General features: G+C 33.8%; 1 protein-coding gene across 2 annotated transcripts; it reads right to left on the reverse strand.

Annotated features, from left to right (window-relative positions):
- Window positions 1-1,639: 1,639 nt before the first annotated feature.
- Window positions 1,640-14,252, reverse strand: LOC105201170 (zinc finger CCHC domain-containing protein 2). 2 transcript variants are annotated; one of them, XM_039449452.1, is made up of 8 exons: window positions 13,364-14,252; window positions 11,225-11,714; window positions 10,319-10,430; window positions 8,837-9,570; window positions 8,549-8,725; window positions 7,301-7,548; window positions 6,220-7,004; window positions 1,640-5,838 (listed from the first exon to the last, which is right to left on the reverse strand). In XM_039449452.1, the coding sequence occupies exons 1-8, from the start codon at window positions 13,408-13,410 to the stop codon at window positions 5,774-5,776; spliced, it is 2,658 nt and encodes an 885-aa protein (XP_039305386.1). In that variant the 5' UTR covers window positions 13,411-14,252; the 3' UTR covers window positions 1,640-5,773. The 2 variants fall into 2 exon arrangements, with proteins under 2 accessions (XP_039305386.1, XP_011167390.2); XM_011169088.3 differs by having other exon boundaries at window positions 10,319-10,415; window positions 13,364-14,250.
- Window positions 14,253-17,488: the final 3,236 nt, after the last annotated feature.

Below are 17,488 nucleotides of genomic sequence, written 5' to 3' on the forward strand. Positions count from 1 at the left end.
TTTTCTTGGAAAATTCTACTTTCCTGTAAAACATTCTACTTCCATAAAATTAATTATTTTAGTATCTGACTTTATCAAAAATATAATCATGGAAATATAATCGATAAACAGTGGATAATGTAATATAATTAAATTGCATATAAACACATAATAAAATAATTAATTTTATGAAAGTAGGGTTCACTAGAAAAAACTAGAGTATTCCAAGAAAATCTTAAAACTTAATGGTTTATTTTTACAAGATTTTATCTTGCGATAATTTGTCTTTGTGAACACGAAATATGAGAAAACATTATTTAAAATATTTATTCACAATATTTACATGATATCACAATTCCAGAAACGTTTAATTAAGTGTTCCTAAGTTAAACTTGATGCTATAGCCATATTTTATGCTATTTAATTCTTTTCGGATTTAAAAAGCTCACTCTCTGCATTGTTATATTTTTGAAGAAATATAGCAGTATCGTTAGAAAATTTATTAAATTCATTAATTTTATAAACATAAAAAATCCTATAAATCGTTGATTTATTTTTTAATTTAATCGCAATTTATTAATAAAACTGTATGTGTATATCAGTTTTATACAATAGAGCAGCAAGATGATAATTATCAGATTCGTTGAACTGAGAGAACTCGTTAAATAAATATGACAATTTCGATCATATATTAATTCGTAGAAATGTTACCGTCTCGGATCACGTGCCGGTTAGTACTTAATAACGCTTCATCTTATTCTGTTAAAGCTGATACGCTTTAGCTAGCCAGCCAACATAATAAAATTGATATTATCAGTCTATTTAAAACATATTATGCTAATAAACATTTTATAAATCTTGCACTATTATCAAGATATTTATTGTAAAAAAATGTCAATCTTAGAATCAAATTTTGAATCTGATTCTTTCTACATTCTAAATAGACATTTTATGATTCGATCAAAGATTTACTTAATTAATTCGAAAGAGCACATTCTAGTAGAATAATTTAAAAAATAAGTAAAGAATAAATAAATCCCAACAAATAAGGATATAAAGCGATGTCTTAATGACGTCTGTAGCATGAATAAGACGTTATTGAAACGTTATTTGACGTCACCTTGTTTGCTGGGATACATTGTAATTGCAGTATAGAATAAGTAAATATGACAATTCCATCGACCAGACCTTCGCAACTGTTAATTTTTAAAAACATCACTGCTATAGAATTAGCCTCTGGTTACTCAATCTTACAACGTGATCTACTGAAACTGTAATGCGAGAATTTATACGTTAAATTATATTAATAATAAATTGATAACCATAAGTACTAATTGGCACGTTATTAAAATCTTAATATTTAGAATTCATAAATTTTTATTAAGTCAATTATCTGCCAGATGATTAAAATTGTCATGTTTGTTTATTTTGTAATGTACACACAATCATTATAATACTTACTTGTTATCACATTATAATAAATGTGATTGTTTTTGGATGAAAATTTGTGACTTTGTTTCCAGACTTCTTTAAGACTGATAAATGTTTATGCATAAAACTCCACTTTTTGCGTAATTCAAATCTTAAAGCATAAAAGTCAGTTTTATAATTTAAGAGAAATGATTTTAAAAAAGGATTTTTTTTACTGAGAAACAAATTATTAGTCGATATATAAAGTACATTTAAGTATTTCCAATAATATAATTAAGTTTACAGGAATATAATTACATTTAAGTATTTGCGAAAGATTAAATACATGCTAACAATAAGCTGTACGCACTTAAACGTAAGGCTTTCTTATTCCTTTAGAAGAGTACGCTCTTAAAGTTCTAAATCTTTTTCTTTTATTTATAATTTTATTATTTTTTTACTATACATCTTGTACTCCCTTTACATTTTTGTGACAAATGCGTAATCTAATCTAGAGTATCTCGTGAGTTTTTCTTTTTGATTCATCTTTTCTATAAACTTTTTTTTTAATTCATCCATATTCACAACTTATGAACAGTAATATGTATTATTCACAGTCGCTATACAAATTTCGTTCGACACATTTTGTTGATATATATTTAACAACGGACGTAATCAACTTGTCTTAACACTCGAGAAGTCAAAGCGATTGTTTTGACCCCTATCAAATTTTTAACTAGTAACCTTGATATTATTTGATAGAGTCTTGTACTCTTTCCTTTCATTTTCCAGCCATTGTGCTCTTAGCTTGCTTAATTAGAAAAATTTTTCTGTCGAAACGACTTGGATTAATCAAAATACAGCCTTAAAATTATGTCAAAAAACACAATCAAAATAAAGGTAAAAATTATTTAAATCAGTGTCGAAACATATCGATGATCGGCTTTATTTCGGATGTGTAATTGTATGAAAAAAGAAATAAAGAACCGCGAAGATCAAGCCCTTTTTGTCAACCTTTCTAGCAATTGTATATACATATACGACAGCCGCTCTTCTAACATTCTTGTAATTTTTAACAGTAACAGGAACTGCAATATCTAATGCCCAATCGTCAACCCTTTTAATATTAATTCGGGGCTGGTTTTAGTAACAAACAAGCTAGGGCCAACATTTTTCCAGGAACAATATTTCGGCCATTGATCTTTTCTCGCAGAAATTTACTCGAATGCGAAAAAAATGCTGCACACGAGAACTATGGAAAACAATTAGTGCAAAGTATGTAACAAATATGTGAAAGAATTATCTAATCGATTTTTCTTCCAGACTTGTAATGAATGCAGAATAACGTGAGTAAAGAATTAATCTTTTTTTAATAAATGCTTCAAGTGAAATTGTATATTATTCGTTTCATTAATTAATATTAGGTAATCTTGGTGACAGTAAACTTTATTTTTAAAAATGTATATGTTAAAATTTCTTTTTTCTTGCATTCCTCACAGGTCAAATTTGTCAAAAACTGTTAATATTCAATATGAAATAACTTTTTCTCTATAATGTCTTGATTTTCAAGCAATTCGTTTTTCTTAATTACATTCTTAAGTTATATTTAATAAAAAACTCAGTTATATAATGAAAAAAATAAATTGTCACAAATCAAACATTCAAAAAAACTTTGCAGCTTATTTTCAAATCGTAAAGCCTCACCGGACATTTTATTAATTTGTTTGTATTTATTCCTTTATATTTATATGGAAATCGCAATGATACTAACATGAAACAACAATGTGTTATTTCTACTACTTGCACAACTAGAAAAAGCGATTTTTGTTAGCAACTTCTAATAATCGAACAAATACATTATTTTATTACACAAAATTTATTTAACTTGATATTTACCATGATAAACAATAGAATTTTATTTTAATCAATAACACCTTGCCATAATAATAAAGAGTTTGATAATTACTTAAAAAAATTAAATATGAGAACATATTAAATATCCTTCAGAGAATGTCCGATTTGGCTTATCAACGCTATATAATAGCATTTTAGTCGTTCCCGTAACTTTCTTACAAATAGCACAATTTCCTCCATTTTTCTCTTCATCTACGTAATATATTTTCCAACTATCCTGTTCATTGCTATCTATCATCTCTCATTTTTACATTTTTTTTTAATCAAAAATCACTTTTTTGCATATTACGACCGTTCGTACAAGAAAATATATGATTCTGTGAGGAGGAGAGCTTTCGTCTTTAAGATTCAACCATAAAAGTTCGTCCATATACAAAGGGTTCGAGCTGTTTCGCATTCGCTGATGAAAATCCGAATGATCATTTTAACTAGCAATTTTGCTAGCGGGCTGTCACTACACTCATATTCAGCTTTACCCTGCGTTGCTCCCTAAGAATCCATTGCATCAACAGTGTTGCAGCTTTGGTTAACTAATCCATTTCGTTTCTCAACGTACTAAACAAGATCAATGTTTGCATAACAGATGTAACAATATAAATCAGAAGAAAAACGTGTCTAGAAACTTGCGTCACAAAATATGTAGTATGCTACGCTGGGTATTTTGCTTAAAACTAAACAAATGCTATTGTTTTATATAGGTGATGTTCTAAAAAAAAGGGTGGAAAAACTGACACAAAACTTTAGATTTAGAGTGTAAAATATATCATACTTATATATTTTGCTGAGTCAATTTGAAGATACCCTGAAATTTGCGTCATGAAAATACGCCTCTTAAAAATTTGCAGTTTTTAAGACAGCGCGATTCTTCTATTTTAAATAACAGTTTCATAATATAGATAAATACAAATGTACAGAGGATTTAGTTAACCACGCTTAACACATTAATTGCTGCAACCAAACGCGTAAAAAAGCTTAACGTTGATTACGCTCAAATACATGGGCAATCGATAAAAGTCGTATAAAATCGTTTCAAATGCACGTGCAATCGCATGACTACTCGTGTATAAATAATATGAGAATCGCCGTCTAACTACAAGTACAAGATAAGAAACAAGTTGTGAGCAGCAAATACATATGTATAATTACAAAATATATATTATATATAGAATATATATAACATATATTTCATGATTTTACTACAAACGCACGCACGCATGCACGCACATACACACACGCACACATAAGCGAAACAAACACACACAGAGGAGCGCAACGGCAGCTAGATAATCGAACACTTTTGGTACGTTGTTCCTTCACTAATTTCATTTTTCTCTCTCCCTGCTACTTTTTTTCTTCCCTTTTTATCGTTTTCTCGTTTTTTTTTTCTGCCTTTCGCATTCTATTTTCTTTGCGCGTACACACATACGTAACACATGCACGCACACACATCGCACACAACAGACGTACTCTGTATACTATTTCATATATATTACACGCTTTTTTTCTTTTCACATGTCATTATCGGTTCATCGCGCACGTAAGAGTTGAGAAAAATATATGTACATAAAAACGTCGTGACGCAACGGCGATAGTAGTAATAATTATAGTTTAATAGTAATAGTGTAGACATAGTAGATTAAAAGTTAAAGTATCGATTGCTAAATATAGTCGAATCTCGTATAATTTTCGCTTCCATCTCTGTTTGGGGCACAATACGTTTTTTTTACCCGTTTCCTTTGCGTTTCTTTTATGGCTACTCGTTAAGAGAATTTAGGGTGAAAAAAATAGAAACACTGCTAAGATGGGAGTCACAGCGATATGTAGCCGATAAACGTCACAACAGTAACATGAGTCACTATTTTAAACCCAAAAATCTCTCGAAACGTGTCCTGCAGTAAAAGAAACACAGACAAGACATTGTATTATATAACGCGATCTTTCAATTATTTCTCGTTTCGCTTTTGCTCTTTCTTTGTACAATACTACTACATTATATGTTACATTTAGTTAGATCACTTTTCAATCACTATCATACATAAGAACTTGCAAAAGATATACCCCGTACCATAAACCGCGAAATATTCTCAGTTAGAAAAATTTCGTCGCTGTCATTGTCGTACTTGGCGTCGTACTTAGCGTCATCGACATCGTCATTATTAGCATCGGTATTCACACTAGTATCATCATCATCACGCTGATTGTAGAATAAGGTATTTAGAAAAATTACCGAAAAGCGAAAGGAGGAACGGTAGCGGTTGTCATCTCGCAACATCTTGTCCTTAAATCGGTTTGCATTGGCGTATTGGTGGTTACAATGGCAGATGTGCTGGTGATCGTGATAGTGATGGTAACGGTGATGATGAAGATGATAGCGCTGGTGATATTGGTGATGACGATGATGGCAATAGTTGCGGTTACAGTGGTGGTGAGAATTGTGACGAGTGGTAGCAGAGTGGTCCATGGCAGGGGATCACTTGTCGGAACTCGGGCACTCCCCAGGCTGCTTCATTATCGTATAATCCAGTCGGTATTGGGCTGAAATTAAAAGGATTTCGTGTTCTTTGTGACGACAATTTGTGAGTAGATTGTGCGATCAGAAGTGAAACCACTTAATATTCAATACTTCACTAAGTGTTATTCATAAGTTTATATATGCGGCAGTTATATGAAACGATACTCTATAGAAGAAAAGTAAAAAGATATGAATATACTAAAAATTGTGCGACAACCATAGACATGTTAAATTTATCCTAATTTATACAATCATGATTCTATACATTAAATACTCCATTTAAATAAAGATTTTATCGATATTAAATTATATTCGTTTAAAAACTGTGATTCTGTTAACGTATCAAGTAATTCAGAAGCGTCCTTTCTTCATGTAACGCAATGCTTGATTGTATTAAGACGTACCTTTCTTCGTAATGTCTTCCATCGTCTGGTCCTTGCAGTCTACCGCGAGGTGACTGTTACTGCCGCAATTATAACAGGAAATCTTTGTCTGTGGTATTACCGCCGCTGCATACGTCACCACCGACGTAGGTGGCATGTATGACGCTTGTACTGACGCCGCGGCAGCCGCGTTCGGTGGCGGCGGTGGAGTACTACCGGACACGGGATGAGCTGTATACGGATACATAATCTCGCCGTTCGGTTGATACGCTGGCTGATACGCTGGTCGTGATGGTCCGTGCAAGAAGTTGGAATAAATACCGCTACTGGGCCGTATCGCTGGGAAATGGCCGTGCGGCAGATACGTGAACTGCGAGTGTGTCGGTGGCGCCGGAAAGGAGACGCAATGCGATAAACTCGGCGGTCCGCCGTTTCCGTTACCGGCCCCGTTCAGTATTCCCTGACTCTTCTGTCGCATTGGGCGTGTCTGCGAATTCTTTCTGGTAAGTTGCCTGCTCTCCGGTGGTACTGATGATTGCATTGACGACTGCTGAGGTGCTGACACGACATGCGACGGTGCCGTCGCCGTAGAATGCACCGGCGCGGAACTTATGTGATCAGTAACAGGCGGCGCGACATTATTGTCACCGCCGCCGCTGCCACTGACCCATGGCGCAGCCGGTGGCGTCTCGGGAGGCGATCTACTATCAGTACTATCGGAACTGCTGCTTTGAGAACCCTGCCGATTGTCCTCAAGTCGTAGCGCCTGCAGTTGCAATTGGCAATACATTTGCGGAGCATTACATCTGAAAATACAATATACATCATGAGAGCTGATCATATAATTTACTCTTTAACATAAAATATCAAATATCTAGTATTATGTTCTACTCAAGTCCATATTAAATATCCATTAAATTCAGAAACTGAAAAACATCTTTCTATTAACTTTCGATCGCTTATATCATAAAAATTAGTATTTCTTCTTTTTTTTAATAATTTAACTTAATTTTTTTTAATTTTTAATATTACTAACACAAGAAAATTTAATTATAACAATTAAAATGTCTAAAGTATTGAAAGAGCTCTCATTTATACATACTTTAAAAATCGATTTTGCATTCCAGTTGGTACTGGTCCAGTGAGACAATAACACGGTAAGTTCTGATACACTTGCGTTGATGCAGGATACACTCCATGCGTGGAATCTATCGGCGTGCCAGTATTCCACCGTCGAAGATGTGGAATAGTCATGTGATATGGATGCATTGCCGGATGCTGTTCGTGTAATGGCATTGATTTCCCGCTTGTACTACTGCTTGAATCACCCAAAACCTCCGTGCCTGATGCCTAAAAAAATAAGATAAAACCAATGATATAAACTTTTAAAAATATGTTAAATATATAAAAAAAAAACAATGAATACATTTCTAAATTCTAAGGTTATAACTTTCTAATATTTTTTTAAATAAAGAAACTCAAATTTTGTTAAACAATTCCCTAAAAATTTTCAGATTTTGCAAGAATTTTATTCCAAATTTCAGGTTTAAGATTTCAAGATTAGTAAATTTTTTAATGCAGTTTGGAAATAAATTTATTTCTAAAATTATTTTATTGATTTTATTTTATCCTTTCCTTAATTGTACAATTACAAAAAAACTTGAGTGTTAAAAGTGTTAAATTTGGAAAATATTAAAAAGAAATAATATAAACTAAATATGCATTTAGAACAATATATCACTTTCTTTTATCATTAATTTTTCTGATAAAAACCCGCTAGTCACATACGTGGATGTGTATGTCATATTTATTACTAATCAATTTTACATTAGCAAGAAAAAAATAGTCAAAAAGACAACTTTGACAGAAAAATAGAATTTAAATTTAAAAGTAAAGTTGCCTAAAAATTTTCTTAACAATAAATACTAATAAAATTCCATGAAAATCCATGATATTCAAGGATAAAAAAGTAATTCCCTAAAAATTCCAAGTCTTCCTGATTTTCCTAGTAATAATCACTCTGTATTATTATTCTTATCTTATCAATATCTTATATATTGTATTTTTATATAATAAAATACGAATACACGATAACATTTTCTCATTCGTATTGTGTTTGTAAAACAAATACTCATCGTCAATATGTACATTCATTGATTCGTTATTCGTTCATTAAGCTTTAAAAATAAAAAAAATATTTATACAAACGCATTAAAGCTTAATTTGTATAACATTTTCAGTTGCTTATAATTTAAAAAATATAACAAGATATGTTTCAATTTTTACTAAAAAAAAAATGACTCAAATTAGTGAGGTCTTCATATATTATGCTATTCCATATAAACCTTACCTCATTTTCAATTGATTCGGCAAGTAAATGTGAGCTGCTTCCGCTATCCAGCTTCTTATCTGTTGAAATCTGATTTAAGCCATTACTAGTTTGACTTTTAACTATATTCCTCAACTGTCCCACTGCGTTTGGTGTCAAGCCAATGTCCCTTAAGTCTTCGTCACTCAATCTTCTGATCTGTAATCACATATGAATAATTCAATTTTGATCGTATTTATCTGCCAATTATTTAGATTACACCAAAATACCCTGATAACAGCTGTATGATGAAAACATGACTTTACTTACCTCCTCGCGAGAGAAGTTCGGCAGATTGCCCTTATAATTTGGCATCTCTTTACCCAGCGTCTCTCGAAGGGAATCGCCGGAATTGGATGATCTAAGTCGTGGTGGTGGTGGGGGCTGTTTTGATTGAGTTGCCGAGATCAGAGTAGACGATTGAGCGTTGTCGAGGTTATGTCGAGAGAAACCCGACGAGCTCGTGTTAGACAGAGGAACGGATCGCGATGATGGGAGTAACGGCGATTGACTAGGAAGACTTCTGCTCGCGCCGGGTGTTGGTAGAGGTGGCAGGGAGTTACTGCTGTTACTAGTAGTGTTTGAAATAGAGCTGCTCGTTTGGCTATTTGAGACACTCGACGATGTGAGACTGGTCGAGGTGGATTGGGTAGATTGCGAGGACGAGACGCGCGAGTTAGCATTAGTCCTGCCGCGACCCATCGGCGAGTTACTTCGACTAGGAGATCGTGACTGGGATGGCGAGGATTGGCGACTGACTAAGGGGGAAGGAGGATAAGCTAACACATCGCTGGGATGGTACATCAGCTGGTTTCCCATCATAACCGGACTTGTCCAAGGAGGCATATGGTTCATGGATGGAAAACCAAGTTGAACGAATTGCGTAGTACCGCCGGATCCCATAGGCATTTGCTCTGGACCAGGCAAACATAATCCTGGTGGAGGTATCGTAAGACCAGGTGGTACTCCAGTGACCATAGTATTATTCCTCATCCCCATTTCTCCTAACATAATAATATCAATAAAACAATTTTAATTTCAAGAAATGTCAATAATATCAATCAATCATACACAAACTAACATTATATGTATTCAAAACAATTTTGTTTCATAAATTATAGAAATTTGAATATAAAGAATTACATATAGAAAGATTTCATAGTACAGAATACATAGTGAGCATAAAAATCACTAAAATGAATTGATTATGAAAGAGTTAAATTATTCAGGCATTGTAATATATTTGGTTAGAATAAAAGTTCATAACATTAAGATATTTCTTAAACTAATCGAACATTTAAATATTTGTACATAGATTTATTCAACTACATATGTGCGGTCACAAACTTTTGTTCCAACCTAATACATCTATAAATAGATTTTAGTCTTTTACAATAGAAAACATTCTATGATGATTTATTCAAAATAGACAAGATGTAAAAATTTTTAGATAACATGAAAAGCTTTGAGGTATTTGTGAAATATAAACAAACTGACATTATTATTGTTGGCATAGGTGTCTCTAATACTATTAAGAGTCACTAGAGTCACTAGAGTCATGAGCTGATTTGAATAAGTTAAATAAGAAACACAAAAGTAACCAATAATGCTTTCATTTTTTCAGGAAAACAAAATATTTATATCGCTAAATGGATTCAGTACGTGATACGCTTTACCACGTTATGTTACAATTGTAATTTGTCGAAATATTTTCTTTTCATGTCAAAATAAATATTTAGAAACACAGCGTACCATGATAAGATTGCATTGGCGGTGGCGGCATTAAACAGCTACCTGGTATCTCAGGCTCCATTAATCTTTCGTTTGTATTCATGCACGGTGTACAGCCCTGCATAAATTTAAACTATATATACATTATGTAATCAAACAATTTTCACTGCTATACAAATTAATATATAAATTACACTGCAATATTACAGAAGCATGTTACTAAAATTATTGAATTTTATCATAAATTAATCTAAAGTAACATATTACATACTTATATTTTTGTACTTAAACAAAATATTTTTTCCGTTACACACTCAAAAAGTGAGTATGTTATGCTAATCTTTAAAATTTTAATAATTATACTCTAAGAAAATTTTGAAAATAAAAAAATAATTAATAAAACTTTGATCGACATGTGAAAACACAATTAATTGAAGAGCCTTAATGGGCATTAGCTAGTGCTAATATTTTATGTGTGATTTTATATACATGTTCAAATTCATTTCACTTCTTGAAGCCTCAGTGATCGAAGACATCCATCTCGAAAAGTCGAGAGGTCCCAGATTTGATTCCTGAGATGTTATTTTTCACAACAAATTATAGTTTTTTAAGAGTTAAAGGATTTTCTTGTTAGTACCACTGCCACATTAGATGCTTATTAACATTTATTATTGAATTATTAATTTATTCATGATATTATGCTTGTTCAATTTATAACTATGTCTCAAGATCAAAAATTTATTCATACACAAATCACACAAGAATAATCAACATGAAGATACAGCTATGACTATTAAGGTTCTTCAATTAAGTAAAAAATAATAATTTAGTAAAAACAAAACAGTTCAGTAAATAAAAAAATGATCAATTTTCATAATTTGGCCCTTTCTGTATTGGAAAAAAAAAAATTTATATGTCATGCATTACTTGTGTTGATTTGAAAGAAGAGTTCATCTTAAGATTCAGACGAGCTTCTTCTTCCTGGAGCTTGATAAATATGTTGCCGAATACGCTCTTTTGCTCGTATGTGAAGGCCGGATGATTCAGTGCCATCGTATACAGCAAGAGCAACTCTTCCAGAGGTTGGTCGTCCACGTTAAAGGTGGTCCCATTCAACAGGTTAGTGACCTCTTGAGGGTCGAAGTTCGCCAAATTCTTGTACAGGATTACCGCACAGGCGTAGTTGCACGAGTGCAATAATGCCATATAGAGAGCCAGTTTTCTCCGCGTGCGTTTATCTGTCACGCTGGCAGTTGTCAACTCCGCCAGCTCTGAGACGCTGTTTGCATGGTGTTCTGTATCACGTAGGTCATTGTAGTCCCGCTTACCGATATCCTCGACGCACGTGCCGAGGTATCGTACTTCAAACGGCAAGCACATGTTCAGCAATGTGCACATTACATCGATACGTTTATAACTGAACAGATAAAGAGAAGATTAATGTCAAACGATGCATCAACATCATAATTGCGTCACAATTATTATGCTAATTTAAAGTCACAGTAATTTGAATGATCCTAATTATTTTTCCAGGTTTTTTATTCCATTTCTACAGTCTCTCTCTTTCAAACATAGCTCGTTGCCACCCTAAACTTTGAAAAAAAAATAGACAATTGAGTCATTTTATATTATATTATTAACTATTTTATAGTATTTATTATATACTATTATATAGTATTGAATTGACTAATTCAAAATAATTTTAGTTTTTTTTTTTTTTTTAGAATTAAGAGATAAAACTCAATTTTCCATCATTTAGCATTACCAGTTTTGTATCACTTTGATACAAGTCTGATAGATATTTCTGTTGCAACAACTGTCTCACATGCAAACATTGATTCTCGATAATAACTTTGTATTTATACAATGAAAAATAAATATAGATTAATTATGCTCATACAAGTGTCAAAATAACATGTAATTTTTTTAATTTTAAAACAACAAGTGAGCAAAATGCAATAAAATTATATTGCGAGCAAAAAGTCATTTGATTTGAAAGATACATGTGACAACTCAGCAATCTTATCAAAAATAACTTAAAATGTATAATATATTTAGCAAACAAATGCACGATATACTATAGTGCTTGATAAAAATATATTTCTTCCCATTGCGTCTTTAGCTCTCCTACTTTATCATTTGTCATTTAATATTTTTCAACATATACATGTACAATATTAAGAGCAACTTTAACGAGTTACTTTATTTCTCAATTACTTTACTTCTTGTTCGATATACTACTTCTAGCATTTTACTAGACATTATATCGACAAAATATAAGGAAGTAAACCTCAAAAGGGCATTAAAATAATGAGGGAAAAAATAAGTATTCTAAATCTGTGAGAGTAAAATATCACTGTGAAGGAATGAAAATTAAGCTTGTGCAACTTTTTGAGTGATTTGCTACTCCTACAAGACTCAACGTCTATGTAATGAAGACTGAGCTCGCTCATACAGTACAGAACTTGCAGCAACATCGTTACAATGATGAAGCAGCAATATTGCAACAATATTTCTGCGAGCTTCCGTGTTCAATTAATTTTTCGCTCTACGAAACCTAAAGAATAATTTTCCATAACCGAGAGAGTCGCATCGTGCCAGGAACACAGGATTACGAGTCGACAAGGATCCCAAATTTATTTCAACGTCCCGAACAGGGAGCACCAAGTGACCAAGTACAGCGGTAAGAAGAGTAATGACAAAGTATAATTTAAATTCCCAACGATATTGTGCTCCCCGCTCGAACGCTGGCCGAAAAATCATTTCATTCGCGACAAAGACGCGCGAGAAGCGCGCGTCTCTCGCGGTTCTCGCGGAATGCGCGAGACGGCAATATTTTTTCGCGAAATGGGGTGAAGTTCCAGGCGACGACGATCGAGAGCAAGGGTGAACGGGACACCACGCCGAGCCGTCGCGGGGGAGAGAGGAGGGAAGAGGAGTCAAAGGGGGGTACCGTGCACGCTCCGCATCGAGCGACACGACGCGCACGACGGTTACGCAAAATTACTCCTGAAATATCTCGCGAGATGCGCGCGTCAGGAACGCGCGGCGACGCTTCCACATTACCTGGACAGATTCCCAAACCATGATACCACGTTCTCCTTACACACCATTGCCAGACAACATTGATACCACTTGGGTGGGAGGAAAGTGTGGTGCAACGGAGCGGACAACCAGCGGGCGGCCTCTCTCTCTCGTTTTCTCTCCCTCTATCTGGCCGTCTCTCTCTCACTCCCTCTTCTTCTCCGGCTCGCACTATCTTTCTCTCTCTCTCCCTCTTCTCTCTCTCTCTCTCTACTTCTCGTTCTTGTTCTCCGAGGGCACCGCACAATCGGGATGACAATCAGATCCCCGCGTACGAGAACCGTTTCACAGCCACGCGATGATACCCGTCGGCGAAATCCTCCAGCGGCGCGGACAAACGATGGACGACACCGCGGGCGCACGATAAGATGCACAGTAGCGGCAGCGACGACGGCGGTGGCACGGCAGCCGTAACGCGGCGTTGAGCTTCCACATTCGCCGTGGCAGACGTGGGAGATATCGGACACCACCGTGGGACAACGACGGCGACCCGACGTCCAATCGGAGCTGGCGACGAAAGCGAGAGTTGACGAGCGTGATCGCGAGGCCCCGCGCGTTGTTATCCGTGCGTACGGCACCACGGCGAGGACGACGGCGAACCTCTCTCTCTCTCTCTCTCTCTTTCTCTCTCTCGCGCGCGTACGGAGCGAGCGAGCGGGCGGGCAACCAGGCGCGTGAACGGCCGCGCGCTTACGGGTAGCCCCCTAACTTCTCCGGGTATTTCCGCGAGAGACGCACAATGCACGTCGCACGATATGGAGTATATATCTGCTGCTCCGTACTACTCACGCGTACTCTCTCGCTGCCAATAACTCGCGAATTCACTGCTCTCTTTTCCTCTTTCTCTGCCTCCCCCTCTCTCTCGCTTTTACTCGCGCCGCCCTATCTCTTTCTCGCCGTCGCTCTCTCTCTCTCTCTTTCTCTCTCTCGCGCGCGCGCACGCACGCGAGATGCCGCTACGAGTGCAAATCGCGCGGCGCGGCGGATCAGTCGCGAGATCCGTTCACATGCCCGCGTTTCAAAGGAGGTATGTATATCGAGTACTCTCACCGCCGCGTCGAATCGACGTGCGACAAGCGACAACGGACGAGTTTTTCAATTCATCGATTGATCAATCGCATTATGCGCAAATACAGCTTTTACGGAACAAAGTTGCATTTGCACATAATGCGATCGATCGATCAATCGATGAATTAAAAAACTCGCCTAACATTCTCAATTCACATGATGTCGCGGAGACGTTGGGCGCGGCTGGTAAATTACTAGGGGTGTGCACCACACAGCACACGGCATTCCTAGGAATTTCCAATGCAAGATCGTTCTCTCTTTCTAGCATGATAAAGGGGCTGCTTTCCTCTTTTAAGTGAACATTATACGCACAAGCATCATTCTATCCTTTTTTGGTATTCAATGAGTAACAGAGATAGAACGACGCTTATGTCGACTGTGTTCATTAAAAGGAAAGCAGTCAAAAGTGCACCGCGATTATAGAGTTCAATGTAACGCGGCAATTTTCGAATTTGTTATAACAGCCGCCACGGATGAGATATTTATTAAAGATCGATGGATCTCACAGAAAACTATTAAAGTAACGTGATTAATGTCCATTTTCACCGATATAGATTAACTTTGATTTTAGTTTAATTTAATCTTTATCTATTTCTAGTTCTAAAAATTAGAAAAAAAATGAAAAGTTGAATTGAGATCAAAGTTAATCTACATTGAATGGGAATGGACATGAGAGCAAGAAACTGATAATAGTACTAATTTTATGATTATTATCCTGATGTTTTGTACCCATAATATATATTTAGAACTTGTGATAATATTTGATTTTTAAAATCGCAATTTTAATGTTATGTTAATCGTTCAATAACTTTCATTATCCATGATGACTGAACAAAAAGAATTTTGCAGTAATTTGACGTATGATGTCATAACACTATAAGTATACGTTTATAAAGCATTTGTATTATAAAAAAATCATTAATTTAATAATGTATTATTCAAATATTTAACAATTACAAATTTGTATCTATAGTCGATAACGTCAATGCTCTTCAATTATCACCGGGCCCCCGCTGGGGGCGGGCCCTTTTGATAGTTACAAAAATTTGCCCAGGATCTTTGATGGATCTTTCATAGTATCTTGTTGGTACAACAATTTAATTAGTCTTTGATCTCATTTATACGTATTTTTTTATATGCACAGACAGCACACAATATTTAAAAGATTTACAAAATATTTATAATTATTTAAATATTTTATATATATTTGCGAAAATTTTATAAACTTTTTTATGATCTTAGATTGAACAACTCATAAAGATTTATAGTAAATATTACATAAACATATTTATAAAATATGTACTCTATACTTTAATAACATTTTAAATAAAGATTTTATGAATTTTTCCGTCGTGTATATAAAATATCTATAAAAATATTTATATAACATTAAAAATAAAAAATAATAAATATTATAGATATTTATAATAAATATTATGTGCTGCCTGAGAAAGTGTCCCATTTAATTTGCTCACCATGAATATCTCTATTCGATTTTAATGATATGAAAAAATATGAATAAAGGACAAAATATATTATTTGTTTGTAAAAAACAAATATTACAATATGCAAAAAATTTTTCTTTGGATCATATTTTTTCAACTTTTAAAGATAATTTTTTAAACAAAATTGTATTAAGTTGACAAAAAAGTCATGTCGTTTTGTTTTCTATGTAAATGGAAGATTTTGCTTTGTATGAAAAAATGCCTTTTATTTACATAGAAGAAGAACGAACTTTTTTGCCAACCTAATATCATTTTTTTTTTTTATATAATATGATTCATCTCTCTTAAGCAGGGACGACGTAATATTGACTGTAAGTGCCGGTCTCATCAACTTTGATTAACCTAATCAGTTGATTACATTTATGACTTGCCAACTACAAAACTTAAAACTGATTATTATTCTTTGTCTAATTTTTTAATTATTTTAATTAAATAATGATTTAATTATTTAATTATTTAATTATTGATTTAAAGTCTATTTTATATAAATAAATTATAAAATTTTATAAAAAATAGACGATAAAGATTTATTAAGATATGATCAGTTTTGAGTCTTACAATAGACTATTCTTAAATTTAATCGGCTGATCAAGTTAACCAGAGATGATGAGACCGGGTCTAAGCGATTTAACATATGGCATGGAGACGCATTTTTTTAAGGGCGCTTAATGCCACATATGTTGTATGTATACAATTTAATTGAGAACGTTAGCATTATTTCTGGTATATATAATATAATGCCATTCATAAGTTTGAGAACTTGCCATTTTCCCTGCATTTCTTGAAAAGTTAAATTTAAAAAAAGTCTTCCCAGTTTTTAATTACTTTGACGAATTTCTTTAAGTACAATTGTTTGTTTGTTTTCGTAAAATCTCTAATACATGAACAAATGTACATATAAAATAAACTACAAATTTTTATTTGCATAATTGCTATAAACAAACGATAGAATTTTTATATTTTATGGAGAAAATGCATTTTCTACTATTATCAACATTAAAACAGCAGTTTAGACACTTATTTAACCCTATTTTTTATGTTGTTTTATTATAAATTAATAATTTTTGAAAATATTCATGCTTTTTAATTTAAACTGTATGTCTTAAACTGTATGTTTATTTGAATAGAATCTGCAGGTAAAATATTAACGTAGCCGGCGGTTTGCCAGTTAAAATCCGAGCAACAAAGAAAGGACAGTGGGCGTAGGCACGAAAATCGGGCCGAAAGACGCAACTAAATCCGACTACAATATATAGAATAGCTCATCGTGCCTTTCATCGCACGGCGAATGGTCAGCTGAGCGATATTTTCTACAGTCTAACTAGAGTTATCTAAACTGTCACTAGTTGCCGGAAAGGATTTCAGAGCGCATACTTATAATATTACATATTTATATGTAAAAAAAGCGATAAGAATAATTAGAAATAACAAAATTTAATATATACAAAAAAATCGCCGCTATTAAATTAAAAATAACATTTGAAATAACATTTTATCATAATAAAAAAATTGTTATTAATGGTTATTTTATTAA

The sequence above is a fragment of the Solenopsis invicta genome, chromosome 1, assembly GCF_016802725.1.
Source record: "Solenopsis invicta isolate M01_SB chromosome 1, UNIL_Sinv_3.0, whole genome shotgun sequence".
Lineage (NCBI taxonomy): Eukaryota > Metazoa > Arthropoda > Insecta > Hymenoptera > Formicidae > Solenopsis > Solenopsis invicta.